The sequence below is a fragment of the Cannabis sativa genome, chromosome 5, assembly GCF_029168945.1.
Source record: "Cannabis sativa cultivar Pink pepper isolate KNU-18-1 chromosome 5, ASM2916894v1, whole genome shotgun sequence".
NCBI classification, from domain to species: Eukaryota; Viridiplantae; Streptophyta; class Magnoliopsida; order Rosales; family Cannabaceae; genus Cannabis; species Cannabis sativa.
Genome location: NC_083605.1, coordinates 44,573,941 through 44,588,538, shown reverse-complemented (window position 1 = coordinate 44,588,538; position 14,598 = coordinate 44,573,941). Strand labels below are relative to the sequence as shown.

The window sequence follows — 14,598 nt, the reverse complement described above, 5'->3', positions numbered from 1 at the left end:
CTGAGAGAAACAAAATGATCAAAGATGTGTGTCTTAGTTTCCTCAAGCCAACACTTTCTATTTATAGAAAACCCTCTAGGTTTAGGTTAGAATTGCATGGCATTAAAATAATGGAAACTACAAATGGAATTTCCTATGCAAGGGCCGGCCATACAAAGGGTATTGGGCCTCACTTTGCAACTTTCCCATTTTGTCAATTTTCCATTCCCATTTTCTCAAAAATGCCAATTTTCCAATTTAACCTTTTAAATGTCAATTCTAATTATTTAATAACTTGGAAATAATTATCAAATAATATTGCCATTTAATATATTTATTAATTTAGACATATAAAGTCTCTTAATCAATAAATAAACCTAAAATCTCTTTTCTTTACAATTTCACCCTTGCTTAGTGAAAATTCATAAAGTAGACATAGTCTAACTTTTAGAATTTTAATTGATTAATTAAAATCAATTAACTGAGTCTTACAAGCAGTATGGCCTCAACTAGTATGGGGACCATGGGTCTATATGACCGAGCTTCCAATAAGTCGAACCGAATTTACCAAGTAAATTCCCTAACTTATTAATTCCTCATTGAATCCACACTTAGAACTTGGAATTGCACTTTCAGTCATATAGAAACGCTCTATATGTTCCACGATATAGACACGTCATTAGTTATCCATTGTTATAACCCTAATGTGATCAATGATCCTCTATATAGATGATTTACACTGTACAGGATTAAATTACCGTAACACCCTACAATGTATTTTATACTTAAAACACTTAACCCTGTATAAATGATATTTCACCTAAGTGAAATGAGATCTCCACCATTTATCTTCGTTTGGTTAAGTTCGAAGGAAATCATCCTTTACTTCTATTTGCCAAATAGAAGCTATAGATTCCATATTTATGTTAGCGCTCCCCCACTCAATTGCACTACCGTGTTCCCAAAATGTACGTATTGCCCAGACTAAAGATTAGGCTTAACTAACAAATCAAAGAACACGAATAATACTCTTGAAATTGAGCCTAACCATATCAGGATTTCGATCATGTGATCTAGGATCAACTTATGATATTGAATTGAATAGATATTTACGGTAAGTTTCAAAATCTAATTCAAAGTTCAATATCGGTCCATTCCAATGTATAATCCATACATCCGATACTGGTAAACTTTGCCAATGTCCTGGAAAGGACATAACACTTTTCCAAGGTGTAAGAATACCTATCGCGGATTATACCATGTCAGTCTAAATCCAGTGTTCTGACAAATCAGGGAATCAACTTTTGAACATATAATAAAGATTATATTCCACTGTGCTGACAACACTATAATCTTTAACCAACTCATATGTTCTGGACTTAAAAAGAATTCATACATTATATACATATAATCATGAAATAAATCATGTGAACTATGCAACATAAAATGTTATTTCTGATCTTTATTAATAAGTAAATTTGATTATATGAAATGAGTTTTATTTAGGGCATAAAACCCAACAAACTCCCACTTGCACTAATATAAAACAAAAAGTGCATTTCAAATAATCATTAACACCTTGATATACCAATCAAGTGTAATAGTAGTAAACTCCTCGTAATGGGATCTGACAGGTTGAATTAAACACAACCTCTTCTCCACCATTACTCTTCCTTAATCACAAAATCCTTGATAATGTGAAATTCCTCTCTATATGTCTACTCTTTTGGGATACTGGATTCTATACTTTTGGGCAACTACTCTTTCGTTATTCAGGAAGTAACCCTAGTAGTTAAGGCAAGTTGGAACACTGCCACAAATGTATAGAACTTTCCTTAGACTGAATAAGTATCTTTCCTGCAACTTTTAACATTCAGTCTCTCTCTGGTAGACCAAGAGATTTCAGATAGGTTTTTACACTTCTCCAAAATCACTACTCCACCCCCAAAGTAATCACCATCTCATCAGCAAACTTTCTAGCACAAAGGCAAGTCTCAAAATCTGATGTGGTGTAGTCTAAGAGTTTTAAACAAACTCCCTTATTGACTAACATATAGTTCCTCTTCTTAATCTTAAGATTTACTTGATTCTCTTCCAATGTTCTTCTCCTGGATTAATCTGATACTTACTCATTACTCTCACTCAACAGCAAGTGTCTGGTCTAAGGCATACTAAAGCATATCGGAGACCTCTCACTGTTGATTTAAGAAATTCTTTCTACCTTTATCTTTTCTGGAATAGTTGAAACTTTTCCTTAGATAAGTAAAATCTATATCTAAGAAGTTGTGAAGCTTCTATAGATTGCCATTGGAAAGAAAATGCATCAGCATCTCATGCTTGCATTAGAGTAAGTAATTTCCAGGCATACCACAAGCCATAGGTTTAGATAAACTCAAACCTACAATACTAGGAACAGGAAGTTTTGTTAAGTCCATTGAATAGACTTATTAACGAAAATTTCCTTTCATGTCCTTGTAACAGAAAACTTTAGGTTACTCCATGTGAATGGATCAAACCATAGTTCTCTTGGCTTTCTTCTTAGTTTCTTATCTTGACAATCCATTACTTGTTTAAACTCACAATGGATTTTAATCACTAGTGTCTTCCAAGTTATAAGAAGGTGAGTTCCTAGAAACTCTCCTACTACAACAAGGTACCGTGAACTATGTCAAAGAAAACTAAATGGTATAGACCTCTTCAGTTGTGATAAGACAACAAAGGCAGTGGGATCATTTTGTATCGAATAAGATGATAGAACACTTTTGGAATCAAGAAAAAATTATCTCCTTTATTTGCTACTTTATTTTCAGACTTAGTCATTTTCTTAGAAAAGCAGTATTTGTTTAAACAAACACTTTCTTGTCTAATGACTATAGGATGCTCCACCCCTAATCACTTAGAATAGCTAACAAACATGCAAAACAGGGTTAGCAGTTCTAGCTTTTCTTAAGATTTCGATTAGGTCATCCATGAATCTAGTAATGATTTACATTAAGTATACAACCATTACATCATTCTGAAATTTCCATAGAAGGATTTAGGCAATGACTAGTAACTAATCATCAATATGCAACTCGAATTTCTGGGGAGGTAAGTTTGGATATAATTCAAAATCAAATTAATGATCTTTGAACTGCATATCTACTACCTTTTTCTCCACCCCTATCAGTTCGCAAGATCTTTAACCACTTACCATTGCTAGAAATTCATGAAATTTTTCAAACATTTCAAATTTCTTTTGCATAAGGTAAAATCTAGAGTGATCGTTTTAAGAATACAATGAAAACTCATATCCACCCCTGAATGTACATCCATCTGCGAATAAGATGAAATTACTTTCAGTGGATATAGGCATATTAACTCTTTGCAGAGAATGATCTTGTCAAAACCACTATGAACAAGATACAAATGCCTTAGATTTATAAAATATGTGGTTGTATCTTTTGATGACTTAAGATTAGTTACATCAAAGAGTTCTTAGAATAGTGCAAGTGGATTCTGGTCACAGAATACTAAACTCATACAGTTTGAATCCATTGAAAGAAAATGGTTATTAAACACTTGTGAAAGTGTAACTGTATAATTAGTAATTCTCTCTTGGACCACCACTACTAATCTAACTCTATGATTTGCCTATACAAGTAGGAGATATCTAAGATTGAGGATTTATATCATTTAGGGATAGAATTCCGGGAATATAATCATATGCGTCATCTAATTTCTTAAGAGAAAATAAGACTTTATATGATTTATAGACCATTCATCCAATGATATGTCATTAAGCTAATTCGAAATGAATAAGCTAAGAGGAATTAGGATAATTTCGTTTTAAATAAGAATCCAACGATGCTCCGATTAGCGAGAGTCAAAGTAATCTTATTTATACAATCTTCTTGTTTCATATTGTAAAACACTAGTCTAGGGTGTCATCAATTGATGAACAGCTAGATGTTGCATATACAATATTTATCTTTCGAGATCTAACACTATTATGTTAGTCTAATGGTGAAAATCCATTAGGGATTTATCTCATTAGAAAAACAAATCAAGTTAGACCAACAATGAAGATTCGAAATTAAACTACAATTTAATAACAGAAAATAACATGGTTTAATACAAATTCATACACAATTCAGAAATTATTAAGCGCATAGCAAGTAGGAATGACAAGTGAAAATACTAAAACATACAATCCTAAATAATTTCCAAGGTTTTCAACAAACTGATATCAGTGTCCCGTTTAGGCGAGAGTCAAAGCTATCATTCATTGAATAGAGTTGTCAACTCATCTAAAATGTCAAACATTCTAGCAACCTTTTATTCGATCAAGATGTGAATCCGCGTTGTCCCGTTTAGGCGAGAGTCAAGGCTATTCTATCTTATGAGCTTCCACCATTGTTTCATATTCTTGCAAGTCTTATACAGTCGCCACCATTAAGGTGGTCATAAACTATATAAAAAAACTTACAAGATTACTTATCTTTCGAGATTAAACGGTGCTAACTTGCTAATGAACGTTCCTCCATTAGGGAGGATTACTCACTAAAACAATAGCTATGTAAAACCAACAATGGAGATCGAATATCCTTATAATAATAAAGCTCATTATTTAAAGAAGGGTTGTATTTTCTTCTAATATTTATTTTAATCCATTTATTTTAAATATATATTTATTTAATTAAAATTTCCAATTTAGAATGAAAAATTCCAAATATAAATTTTAATTTAATATTTATAAATTATACTTAGATGGATATTAAAATAACGTGAATTATTTCCATCTTAGTAATAATTTCCATAAATATTTAGAAAATTATTCAATTTAAGTTGTTTCAAAATTAATTTGAATTAATTTACAACTCAAATTTAATTTTCTATAAATATATATTGCATTTTTGAAAATGCTTTAAAATAAAATAAAATAAATCCTGGAAAATTACTCTAATTTTATGTTGGCCCAAAATTAATTAATAAAAATTAATTTTCAACAAAAAATATAATTTTCCTATTTAATTAAATATCTTAGAAAAATTTCAAATATTTAAGTATCATGATTAAAAAATCAACTTAAATATTAATTTTCTATTTAATTAAATACACTAGAAAAATACTTCAAGCAAAACAGATAATATCTATCTAGACTTTCATAGACTAATTAATCCAATTTCTAATTATAATATATTTTAGTTCATTTATTTTAATTAACCATTAAATGAAAAAATCACTGATTTAAGTTGGTCCAAAATTAAATAAATAATTTTTCAACTTTAATCTATTTTTCAAATAAAATTCGAAATTTCTGCATTAAAGAAATGCAATTTCGAAATTTTGGGAAATGATTAATAAAATAAAATAAAATATATTCTGAAAATTATTCAAACTTAAGTTATTCTGAAATAAGATTCCAAACTTAAAATAATTTTCAACTTTAATTAAATAACATGAAAATAACAATATTAAAGTATCATGATGAAAATCAACTTAGATATTGAAATTTTCAATTTAATTAAATGTATTAAATTCAAGAAACAAATAATTAAGTAAAGAGGAAACTTAATTATTAATTCTAGTTTAATACTAGGAAAATATTCTAAACTTAGATTGTACCAAAATTAATTAGGAAACAATTAATTTCACAATCTCTGATATTTTCCTATTTAATATTAGAAATAATAACTAGTACTAGAAATAACTGTCTAGAATATATCATTGACTAAGTGTTTTTCTAAAAATTAACTTTAAAATATTACATGAAAAATAAATTTCATATATTTTAAAAGTTAATTATGTTGCTAATTCAATTTTAATTAGGTTAGACTAATATAATTAACCTAATACAATTATTTAAATAAGGCAAATGGGCCTTCACAATTGGGGTAGTTCATGTGAGGGGGAGCTGGGTTCAGTATGTCGTACCCACTTCTATGGCCCCCAACTCTCACACAAGGCCCAAAAGAGAGGAATTTAACCTTAAAATAAACAATTGTTATTCATTGAATAAGCCCAAATCTAATTGGGCCTAAATAAATTTCCTTATGTACAAATTTATTTTAGCAACCTAGTCCATTTACTTAGTAAAAACTTAAATGGGCTCCCTATATGTATCTAAGCCCAAAAGCAAACATATAGGCTCACACAGGTCAAATGATTTGGATGGACCCTATCATGTTACTAGGTTTACACAGATGAAAGAAGTACAAAATTTACCTGTTACAAATTATTTATAAGATCTATCGTCAATTGGACTATGATTAAAATCAAATCAATGGATCATGATCTATCAACAAGTTAATCATAGCAATTAAGATCAGATAAATAATAGGTTTGTTAAAAAGTTTTGAATAAACAATATAAATAAACAAACATTGTCCATGTAACAGATGTGAAAACAAGATATTAATATAATTAAATTATTATTCTTAAACTAACCAAATAAAGGAAACTAATTTTAAAATATCTAGGTTTATTTCAATCAAATTAAATTAAATATCTAATAAGATCAATGATTTAAAAGGAAAGAATCTCCAATATCACTTTCAGATCTTATAATTTAATAAAATAAACCAATTTTAAAATAGATTTGGTTAAATAATAATTACCATAATTATATGTCAAAATATCTCAAATTAAGCAATATTCAAATCTCTACAAAAATATCTATGTTATTTAAATATTTGAGATATGATTTATAAATTTCTAATAAGGAAAAAATGATATATATAGAAAAAATATCATTTTTATACTTATAATTTATAAATAATTAAATATTTAACAAAATAACAAATTTTTGAATTTGAAAAACATTATGGTAAGTATATCTATAAAAATATCTATGTTAATTTCAAATTTATTAATTATTTAATTTGCCATATAAGATAATTTTAATATAATATTTTAAATAAAAAGACAAAGCTATCTTTTAATTTAAAATATCTTAAATATCAAAATATCCAATCTTATAATTAAATAACAAATAAATATTAAAGAAGTTAACAAATTTTTAAAACTGACCATAATAGGAAATATTTGAAAATTGGAAACAATCCAAAATAGAAATATTTAAAATTGGAAAAATTCCAAATTGAAAATATTTAAAATTGGAAACATTTCAATTTAGAAATATTTAAAATTGGAAAAATGAATTTTGGGAAACAATCCCATGAAAAAATTGGATTTTTGGGGAAAATCCGCAAAAATTCGCAATTTGGGAAACTGGCTTCATGCAGCAGCCCAGGAGGCTGCCAGCAGCCTCACACGCGCGCGGATGGGGTGCTCACGCCGAGGAAGCTCGGCGCCTGCAGGGTGCTTGACCGAGAAAACTCGATCAGCTGCAGGGTGATCGACCGAGGGACGCGCGCGGATGGGAGTCAGATCCGAGTGCCTGGTGCTCACGATTGAGCACCCTTGCATACCCGAAATCCCGATTTTCTAAAATTCATAACTTTCTCAATTTTTATCGGAATCGAGTTCCGTAAAAACAAAAATTGCTCAATTTTTCACAAGGAATCCAAATAAAATATTTCAAAAATTGAAAAAATATTTTTCATGGAAAACGAAACTGTACAACATCAACATTCATCAAGCAACACATAAACCAACATGAAGCCATCCAAATCAACACAGAAACATGCAATCATCGTTTTAATTCATATTACATGAAAGTAAATCATTACCATGGCTCTGGTGCCAGTTGTTGGAAATTATTTTACCAGGATCTAGATTTACTAACAAGTATGTTGGATTAACAACCTAATATGAATTCTAAAACAATGAAAAATAAACACATATAAAGTTAGAATACCTTACAGTGGGTGAAGCGGAATAATATGACTCCTTCCGTTCAGATCTCTAGCCCTTGATTCCTTTCTGTAGCAGAGCATCACCAAGATCTGAACCTGGATCTTCTTTTCTCCTTCTTTGATGCAGAAATTCCATTGTCTTCCATACTATGATTGAGATACCACTTGATGTGTGTGGGCACTACTCATCACTCAAGCATTTCGAAATTACAAAGAAGAAAAGAGAGAGAGAAGGTGGCGTGTGAGGCTTTTCTGAGAGAAACAAAATGATCAAAGATGTGTGTCTTAGTTTCCTCAAGCCAACACTTTCTATTTATAGAAAACCCTCTAGGTTTAGGTTAGAATTGCATGGCATTAAAATAATGGAAACTACAAATGGAATTTCCTATGCAAGGGCCGGCCATACAAAGGGTATTGGGCCTCACTTTGCAACTTTCCCATTTTGTCAATTTTCCATTCCCATTTTCTCAAAAATGCTAATTTTCCAATTTAACCTTTTAAATGTCAATTCTAATTATTTAATAACTTGGAAATAATTATCAAATAATATTGCCATTTAATATATTTATTAATTTAGACATATAAAGTCTCTTAATCAATAAATAAATCTAAAATCTCTTTTCTTTACAATTTCACCCTTGCTTAGTGAAAATTCATAAAGTAGACATAGTCTAACTTTTAGAATTTTAATTGATTAATTAAAATCAATTAACTGAGTCTTACAAGCAGTATGGCCTCAAGTAGTATGGGGACCATGGGTTTATATGACCGAGCTTCCAATAAGTCGAACCGAATTTACCAAGTAAATTCCCTAACTTATTAATTCCTCATTGAATCCACACTTAGAACTTGGAATTGCACTCTCAGTCATATAGAAACGCTCTATATGTTCCACGATATAGACACGTCATTAGTTATCCATTGTTATAACCCTAATGTGATCAATGATCCTCTATATAGATGATTTACACTGTATGTGTGATTAAATTACCGTAACACCCTACAATGTATTTTATCCTTAAAACACTTAACCCTGTGTAAATGATATTTCACCTAAGTGAAATGAGATCTCCACCATTTATCTTCGTTTGGTTAAGTTCGAAGGAAATCATCCTTTACTTCTATTTGCCAAATAGAAGCTATAGATTCCATATTTATGTTAGCGCTCCCCCACTCAATTGCACTACCGTGTTCCCAAAATGTACGTATTGCCCAGACTAAAGATTAGGCTTAACTAACAAATCAAAGAACACGAATAATACTCTTGAAATTGAGCCTAACCATATCAGGATTTTGATCATGTGATCTAGGATCAACTTATGATATTGAATTGAATAGATATTTACGGTAAGTTTCAAAATCTAATTCAAAGTTCAATATCGGTCCATTCCAATGTATACTCCATACATCCGATACTGGTAAACTTTGCCAATGTCCTGGAAAGGACATAACACTTTTCCAAGGTGTAAGAATACCTATCGCTGATTATACCATGTCAGTCTAAATCCAAATTGTTCGACAAATCGTGAATCAACTTTTGAACATATAATAAAGATTATATTCCACTGTGCTGACAACACTATAATCTTTAACCAACTCATATGTTCTGGACTTAAAAAGAATTCATACATTATATACATATAATCATGAAATAAATCATGTGAACCATGCAACATAACATGTTATTTCTGATCTTTATTAATAAGTAAATCTGATTATATGAAATGAGTTTTATTTAGGGCATAAAACCCAACATATGAGTACTTTTTCACTTTCATTGACGATTACTCTAGATATGGACATCTTTACCTTATGCATAAAAAATCTAAAACATTTTCAAAGTTTCAAGAATTTCATGCTTTGGCCCAAAACCAATTAGGTAAATCATTAAAGATCTTGCGAACTAATAGGGGTGGAGAATATATGGATATGCAGTTCAAAGATCATTTAATTGAACTTGGAATTGAATCCCAATTAACCGCCCCTAGCACTCCACAGCAAAATGGAGTTGCAGAAAGACGGAATCGCACGCTTTTGGAAATGGTTAGGTCTATGCTTAGTTTTTCAACTCTACCTACGTCCTTCTGGGGATATGCAATTCAGATGGCAACTGACATTTTAAATGTTGTTCCATCTAAATCAATCCCTAAGACACCTTTAGAACTTTGGGATGGTCGTACACCTAGTTTACGCCATTACAGAATCTGGGGGTGCCCTGCTCATGTCTTAAGAAAGAAAGACGGCAAACTTGAGTCACGAACTGAAGTTTGCATGTTTGTCGGTAATTCTAAAGAGACTAGGGGTGGACTATTTTATAGTCGCAAGGATGATAAAGTGTTTGTTTCTACAAATGCCACTTTCCTTGAAGATGACTATATTAAGAATTTCAAATCACAAAGTAAAGTAGTGTTGGAGGAAATGCTTTCAGATATAAGTCCTTCCAATGTTCCGTTCTCTTCCACACGTGAAGAGGACAATCCCACTCCCTCGCCTGAACAACCGAGAAATCTACTACTAAAGTTTACGTTCGTAAGACAACCGTACCTCGTCGTAGTGGGAGGGTTTCAACAAAACCTGCTCGTTATGGCTTGGATGGTGAAATCAATATGGTCGTAGGTGACGGTATTGATGACGATCCATTAACCTATAAACAGGAAATGGCTAGTCCGCAACGGAAACGATGGTCAGCCGGCATGGATTCAGAAATGGATTCCATGAAAAAGAACAAAGTCTGGGAATATGTAGACGCACCTGACAACTATCATCCGATAGGATGCAAGTGGGTTTACAAGAAGAAAAGAGGAGCTGGAGGCGAAGTCAAAACTTTTAAACCTAGACTTGTAGCCAAGGGTTATACCCAAAGAGAAGGCGTGGACTATGAGGAAACTTTTAGTCCTGTTGCCATGCTCAAATCCATCCGAATTCTTCTCTCCATAGCTGCTGCTTTCGATTATAAAATCTGGCAAATGGATGTCAAGACTGCCTTCCTTAATGGGGTACTTGAAGAAACCATCTATATGGAGCAATCAGAAGGTTATGTTCTTCCTGGGCAGGAAAAGAAAGTTTCCAAGTTAAACAGGTCTATCTATGGACTTAAGCAAGCTTCTCGCTCATGGAACAAAAGGTTTGATGAAATCATCAAGACCTACGACTTTCTTCAGAATGAAGATGAACCTTGTGTTTACCAACTCAAGGAAGACCAAATAGTAGTATTCCTGGTCCTTTATGTTGATGACATTTTTATCATTGGAAACAATGTCAAGAAAATGACTCACATCAAGGAATGGCTCAACAATCAATTCGATATGAAAGATTTGGGTGAAGCAGCCTATGTTCTTGGTATTCAGATTATCAGAAACCGGAAGAACAGATCTCTTGCTCTCTCTCAAACAACCTACATAGACAAAGTCTTAGAGAGATTCTCCATGAACAACACCAATGGGGAAAACATGCCTTCTAGATATGGTATTCGTCTATCTAAGGAACAATCACCGACTGATCCTCAAGAGATAGAGGACATGGCGAGAATTCCTTATGCCTCTGCAGTTGGAAGTCTAATGTATGCAATGTTATGCACTAGACCTGACATCTGTTATGCTGTTGGAATCGTGAGCAGGTATCAGTCTAATCCAGGACAAGAACATTGGAATGCAGTTAAGTATATTCTGAAATACTTAAAGAGTACAAGGAATCTTGTGTTAGTCTACAAGGGTGGTGCTTTAAATCCCATAGGCTACACTGATTCAGATTTCCAGGCAAGTCTTGAAGATAGGAAATCTACATCTGGGATGGTGTTTACTCTTGGGGGTGGAGCAGTGGTTTGGAGAAGTGCTAAACAAACCGTGATATCGGACTCAACTATGGAAGCTGAATACATAGAGGCAGCCGAAGCTGCTAAAGAACTTGTCTGGCTAAGAAAGTTCTTCACCAGCATAGGTGTTGTTCCTGGAATGGAAAAGCCTCTGGTACTACTCTGTGATAACAATGGAGCAATAACAAACAGTAAAGAACCTCGAAGCCACAAGAGAAGCAAACACATTGAAAGGAAGTATCACATTATCAGAGAATACGTGGCAAGAGGGGATGTACTAGTTGAGAAAGTTGACACAGAGGACAACCTAGCCGATCCATTTACCAAAGTCCTGGCCGTGACAGCCTTTGAAAAGCACCGTCAGAATTTAGGATTAATTGATATGTACTAATTAGTTTTATATTAGTGCAAGTGGGAGTTTGTTAGGTTTTATGCCCTAAATAAAACTCCATTTCAATGTAATCTATTTTATTCAACATCAATAAGGAAACAGAAGTATTTTTCATTCATTTGTGTATGTTTTGGTTCACTTTATCAATTGCTTGTCTATTTGATTTATAAATTCATCTTAAACCCTTTTCACATACTTGATCATGTTTATTGTGCTGTCATCACATTGGAAAGTAAAGATGACTATGTGAATAAAGTTTCCTAGATTTATCAGACACAGGATTTTACTGATATGATAATCTACAACAAGAGTTTACTTGTATTTGGAGAAATACTATGTTCTTTCCAGAACATTGGTTAAAGTAAAGCTCAGGTTGGATGCATGGAGTATGCATCGGAAGGGACCGATATTGAACTTTGATTTAGATTTAATTAAACTTACCGTAAAATCTATTCAAGTCAATATCGCCAAGTTGATCCTAGATCAAATGATCTTAATCCTGTTATGATTAGGCTCAATCTTGAAAGGCTATTCGTGTTCTTTGATTTGTTAGTTAAGCCTACTTTTAGGTCAGGGTGATACGTACATTTTGGGAACACGATAGTGCAATTGAGTGGGAGCTCTAGCATAAACATGGAATCTATAGCTTTTATCTGGCGAATAGTAAGCAAAGGATGATCTCCTTTGAGCTTGACCAAACGAAAATAAATGGTGGAGATCTCATTTCACATAAGCTGAAATATCATTTATACGGGGTCAAGTGTTTTAAGGATAAAATACATAGTAGGGTGTTACGGTAATCTAATTCCTTTACTGTGTAGATCATTCATATAGAGGATCATTGATCAAATTAGGATTATAACAATGGATAACTAATGATGTGTCTATATGGTGGAACATATAGAGCATTCTATATACTGAGAGTGCAATTCTAAGTTCTATGCGTGGATTCAACGAAGAATTAATAAGTTAGTGAATTTTAGTGCTAAATTCTTGATCTACTTATTGGAAGCTCGGTTATATAGACCCATGGTCCCCCCACTAGTTTAGATAATATTGTTTGTAAGACTCATGTAATTGGTTTTGATTAATCAATTATAATTCACAAGTTAGACTATGTCTATTTGTGAAATTTTCACTAAGTAAGGGCGAAATTGTAAAGAAAGAGTTAATAGGGGCATATTTGTTAATTATGATACTTTGTATGGTTCAATTAATAAATATGATAAATGACAATATTATTTAATAATTATTTATAGTTATTAAATAGTTAGAATTGGCATTTAAATGGTTGAATTAGGAAATTGGCATTTTTGAGAAAATCAGATACGAAAGGTGTTAAAATTGCAAAATTGCAAAAAGCAAGGCCCAATCCACTAAGCCATGGCCGGCCACTTTTGTAGGCTTTTTAAGTTGATATTTTCATTATTTTAATGCCAAATAATTCAAACCTAACCCTAGTGGAATGCTATAAATAGATAGTGAAGGCTTCAGGAAAATTACACTTCACATCAGAAAAACCTGAGCCTCCTCTCTCTTCTCTAGCCGCCACTCTCTCTCTCTCTTCTTCCTTCATATTTCGAACCTACCTTAGTGATTAGAGTAGTGCCCACACACAGCAAGCAATACCTCAATCATAGTGAGGAAGATCTTGAAGAAAGATCATCAGCAAAGAAGATTCAGCATCAAGGATTCAGAGAAAGAGATCCAGGTTCAGATCTTGATAATACTCTGCTACCAAAAGGATTCAAGGGTTAGAGATCTGAACGGAAGGAGTCATTTAATTCCGCTGCACCCAATGTAAGGTTTCTTAAACTTTATATGTGTTTAATTTATCGTTTTAGAAAGTTCTTATGTAGGATGTTAATAAACATACTTGTGAGTAGATCTAAGATCTTGGTAAAATAACATCCAACAGTTGACTTATCGGCGATCTGACACTCTTGATATAGTTGGGTTTAGTGACGCCGATTATGCAGGATGCGTGGATGATAAGAAATCAACATCAGGCTACATTTTCATGATGGCTGGAGGAGCTATTTCGTGGAAAAGTGTCAAACAGACACTCACAGCATCCTCAACAATGGAGGCAGAGTATATGGCGTGTTATGAGGCTACCTGTCAGGCAATATGGCTGCGGAACTTCATTTCAGCATTGAGTATTATGGACTATCTCGAGGCCACTGAAATTGTATTGTGATAATTCCGCAGCAGTAGCTTTCTCTAGAAATGTTAGAAGTACTTCCCGTTCCAAACACATTGACATAAAGTACTATTTTGTTAAAGAGAAAGTTACAAAGTCTCTTATTTCCATTGAATACACGCTGACACTGGCATGTTAGCAGACCCACTAACGAAAGGCTTACCCATATGTGTATTTTTGGAACATGTTGCTCGAATGGGATTGTTAGAAGCCTAGTTGTTGAGCTCAGTGGGAGTTTTTCTATTATGTACTGAACATGGTAGTATCTTGTATGGAATGCTCATGACTTGTATTTTGAACATGCATATGTTGTTTACTAAAGTGACAGGTACAAAAGGAGATGAATGCGCATAGTCTCAATTTTGTTGTACCTCATGCATGTTTGTTTTGATTGTTAATGATTGTTATTGAGTTA

At 32.5% G+C, this 14,598-nt stretch overlaps 1 protein-coding gene across 1 annotated transcript in view; it reads left to right on the top strand.

The window, feature by feature from the left end:
- LOC133038349 (secreted RxLR effector protein 161-like) overlaps positions 1-14,180 on the top strand; it is a 30,236-nt gene extending 16,056 nt beyond the window's left edge. Inside the window, exon 2 of the mRNA XM_061116472.1 lies at positions 13,960-14,180. Coding sequence (XP_060972455.1) covers positions 13,960-14,180 — 221 coding nt within the window. The remainder of the gene's footprint in view (positions 1-13,959) is intronic.
- The last annotated feature ends 418 nt before the right edge of the window (positions 14,181-14,598 follow it).